The sequence below is a fragment of the Trachymyrmex septentrionalis genome, unplaced genomic scaffold, assembly GCF_001594115.1.
Source record: "Trachymyrmex septentrionalis isolate Tsep2-gDNA-1 unplaced genomic scaffold, Tsep1.0 scaffold123, whole genome shotgun sequence".
NCBI lineage: Eukaryota > Metazoa > Arthropoda > Insecta > Hymenoptera > Formicidae > Trachymyrmex > Trachymyrmex septentrionalis.
Genome location: NW_017304363.1, coordinates 49602 through 53609, shown reverse-complemented (window position 1 = coordinate 53609; position 4008 = coordinate 49602). Strand labels below are relative to the sequence as shown.

The 4008-nt window shown below is 30.5% G+C and overlaps 1 protein-coding gene across 2 annotated transcripts in view; it reads right to left on the bottom strand.

Annotated features, from left to right (window-relative positions):
- Positions 1-1394: 1394 nt before the first annotated feature.
- The window catches only part of LOC108755626 (clumping factor A-like), a 13191-nt gene continuing 10577 nt past the window's right edge, over positions 1395-4008 (bottom strand). For both annotated transcript variants that reach the window (XM_018498743.1, XM_018498751.1), the window contains exons 5-7: positions 3437-3625; positions 3042-3332; positions 1395-2396 (exon numbers count right to left, since the gene is read on the bottom strand). In XM_018498743.1, coding sequence (XP_018354245.1) covers positions 2250-2396; positions 3042-3332; positions 3437-3625 — 627 coding nt within the window. In that variant the 3' untranslated portion in view covers positions 1395-2249. The remainder of the gene's footprint in view (positions 2397-3041; positions 3333-3436; positions 3626-4008) is intronic.

Genomic DNA, 4008 nt, shown 5'->3' with positions numbered 1-4008 from the left:
GAATATATATATATATATATATAATGGATCAATATTTTTTAATATTGTGCCAATAAATTGTGGTTAAGAGTTATTATGACTATCGCCGAGCAATAAATGTTCGCACGAAAGCAAGATACATTTATAACATCAATAAGAACAAGATATATTTTTAACGGATCAAAATAACGCAAATCTAAGTTTATTTTTATTTATTTCTTAAGTAAAAAAGAGTTTTTTCTTCATAAATTATGTAAAAGGAAAATCTCTCTTGGAAAATCGTAAAGAGTGTTACTGTACTGCCCGAAGCTATTCTTGTACGCAATTAATTCACAATGTGATATTTACTACGAAAGAGTCATTTAAAGCGCAGTTTTCATACCATTGATATTATCGCGCGGTAATTTTTCGTTGTTACATTCGAAGAATACAATTGACGGAAATATAAATTCTCGGTGACAAATTATAATAACTATGTAACAATATTAAACAAGACTACAATAGACCCATATAGCGAAACTGATAGATAAATTACAACCAGCCATGGCCGCGAATAGTATCTACAAAATGTATCGCCGTAATATATTCTGAGAAAAACATTTGTATGTAAATCTGTTTATTTCTGACAGCGACGACGCAGCCGCACTAACTTAACAGGAATTTTATTGATACGAAAGAAATTTCTACTACTATTATAAGTAGAATCGCGTATATTATTAGAGAAGAATTAGAGACCTTGAGTAAAGTAAAAAATAAGTCTATTTTTAACATTTAAACAAAGTCATGAATGCAACAATGAAAATAATATCATCGCGATGTCAACAAAATAATAAATGCGTTTTTCGTATTGCAATATTTGCATGTAATGATAACAGTGCAATCTCGTTACAATGAGGACTGACGTGGTGAAATTTCCCTTATAATGAAAGCTGAGAAATCTTCTATCGCGAATGTAATATATATCATTACATTGCTAATTTTAATATGTGTTGACACATCGATAAACGCCGTTAATTTAAAGATTATTTAACTTTATTTATTATATTTGCATACAAAGCACATATCTTACCTGAAACGCACGTATACTACAAAGTATTTCTTATTTTATGTATGTGTGTATATATATAATTACAAATTAATTGAATATCTTTGTATTTTTAAATGCACGTTTAAAATGTTCCACATAAATTTGCATAATCTATTAATATTAATATATATTGATATTAATAAATAATATTATAAGTTACAATAAAAATTAAATAACTTTAATTAAGCATTATTAATGTATTAATATATCAAATCAGTAATGTAACGATATACATTAATATTAATATAATATATGTATATATTAATTTAAAATTAATGTAAACGCAACGAAATTACGAAATCTTTTTTTACTTGCAAAGTAATAGGGAACTTAAAAATCAAGGAATAAGAATTAACACATAAAGTAAACATACTTTTGGTGTATAATATACATTCTCTGTATTCTAATATTCTGGCAATAAATTTCTGTTTACATTTATCTAAACAGAACGTCCTATCTCATATAATAGCTTGCATCTATGCTTATGTTTCGATATTTAACCGCATTCCTAAAATACATAAATATATCAGACTTTCTGAAGATCAATTACAAACTATATGACAAATAAATAAATAAATAAATAATAAATAAAATACGGTCAAAATTCGTCCAACGTGAAACATATATAATATAGGATATTCCTCTTCTGCCGCATTAATCATTTCTGATTCCTTTTGGAATCGATTTTTCCTTAGCGAAAGTATTCGAGAGAAATATCGTTAATTGTAATTTTTTATCTTTAGCATTAAACACGTAGAATCAATTAAACATTAATCGAATATGATTTGGTCATGTTTTTTACAGTTTGTCAGAAGCTTCTTATTCTTAATTGTTACTTGAGAAATTATTGATGCCTCGGTATTTCTCTTGAGGAAAAATTAATTCCAAATTGACTGAGCGATCTGTCAAAAAAAGTAACGTAGTTAACAAGTGGGACACCATGCATGCGTTTTCAACGTTACTTTCCCTCGCAAGTATGTAAAAAAAAAATGATTTATTAATTCGATTAAGAAATCTGTCGAAGTCATAGTCGCAGCTTTCGCTGCGATGTATATTCCGTACAAGACGACATGCATCACATTGCATTCGATCTTCAATGAGGATTCCTCGCGGATCGATTCTCATTTCGATTAGTGGTTACTGGTGGTTTCAGTTGGATCAAGGAGCGGCAGGAATATGTAGTTTAAGCTGCAGGTGAAACAGGCGGCGGTCGAAGCATTGACCTGGTGGCCGAGGAAAGTTTCTGCGACACCAAATGCGCGATATGCGACGATCTCTTCCACACAAACTCCCGCGTTCGGTCATGATCGTCTTGGCTTTCCACTCGAACCTGATTTAAAAAAAAAAAGGAAAAAATAAGTATTCGGTTTATTGAACACGAACATGAATACAAACTAAGCTTTAAGCAAACGGAGTAATCGTTATTTATTTGCTGTTCTATAACTGTTTCGTTATGTCAGTCTTCGTTTCAAATCTGAGATAGAATTTCGAGTTTTACGAGTGTAACAATCATAATATTGATACATTAAATTAATGAATACAATATAATTTAGGAAAATTAAATTTCTCTCTTCAAAAAATATTTATCTGCTATTCGAAATATAGTGAGGGGCAAAAAGTGTTTATATAATTATTATAAATACATTCTAATATAAACCAAAGAGAGAGAGAGAGAGAGAGAGAGAGAGAGAGAGAGATTTCTATATTTTAAAATTTTTAATATATTCTAAAAACTTCTTAAATTTGCATAAATAATTTAATATTTAATTGTAACTTAGAGAATATGAATAATACATCAATATGTATTAATAAAAATAATCAATAAAATGAAGAGAAATCAAGAAAGAAAGTTTTAAGGAATTTAGCCGGTATGATCGAATATATGACACAAAATCATCTACTCATTGACTTGACCAGTTCCAGTTCCGTGATATTCACGCGTTGCTATAACTGTTTTTCCCCTCTGTCGACGTACCTGTTTAGGTTGCAAAACTCGAATAGAATGCAACGTCGCCGCACCGCCGTGCAACACACGGAGGCTCAGCTTGCCAGACATCTCGGCTGTAGTAGCGGTCGCGCTCCTCAGCTCCTTTTTCGCGGCCCTGCCAAATTCTTTCTCGACCTTCAGCACCAGCGGTCCCAGGCTGAACTTGGTCTTAATTGTCGTGTGATCGCTCATCATATTCACCGATACGTCGCCCGTCCTCTGCAAGGAGGCCAATCCATACAAAGTGGCTCTCGCTTTTGGTCTGCTCTTAGATTTAGTCTGAAAATCACAAGAAAAAACTCATCGTATACTCATTTTTGTTTATATCAAACAATTGTGCCATTCTTAAATCTAGCTAGATTCAAATCCAGATTTTTAATTACCTTGTTCTTGTTGCTGCTTTGATTTTTCGTCCTATTCTTCGTTCGTTTGCGATTCTTGTTAAAGTTCTTATTGTTCTTATTGGTCGTACGTCTATTATTAGATCTCATTTCAGCAGGAGATTCCAATGAAATCGGTTCTTTTTCGGTTTGTTTTATTTGCGTTACAGATTCAATCGTCTGCGTGACTTTCTGTAAATATAAATATTATATATGTATATATTTGTATATACACACACATACACATATATGTACTGAACATATTAATTAAAGAGATACATAGAGAATTCCCGAACTTATTACAGACAAATTTACAGATGAAGACATGATTTTTCTTTAAACTTAATTTTTATTTTTAATAAGATTCCAAAATTCTATCAGTTATTTTATTCTTTTAAGTTTCTAAATAAAATTTTGTTATTTAATTAGATTCCTTAAAAATTTAGTTGGTGAAGTTTTCTATTTTTAGCAAACTATTAATGTCTCGATATTACCATTAAATTCGATACTATAAATTTGATGTTTTGCAATAACATAAATTATTTGAATCACACACACACACACACACACACACA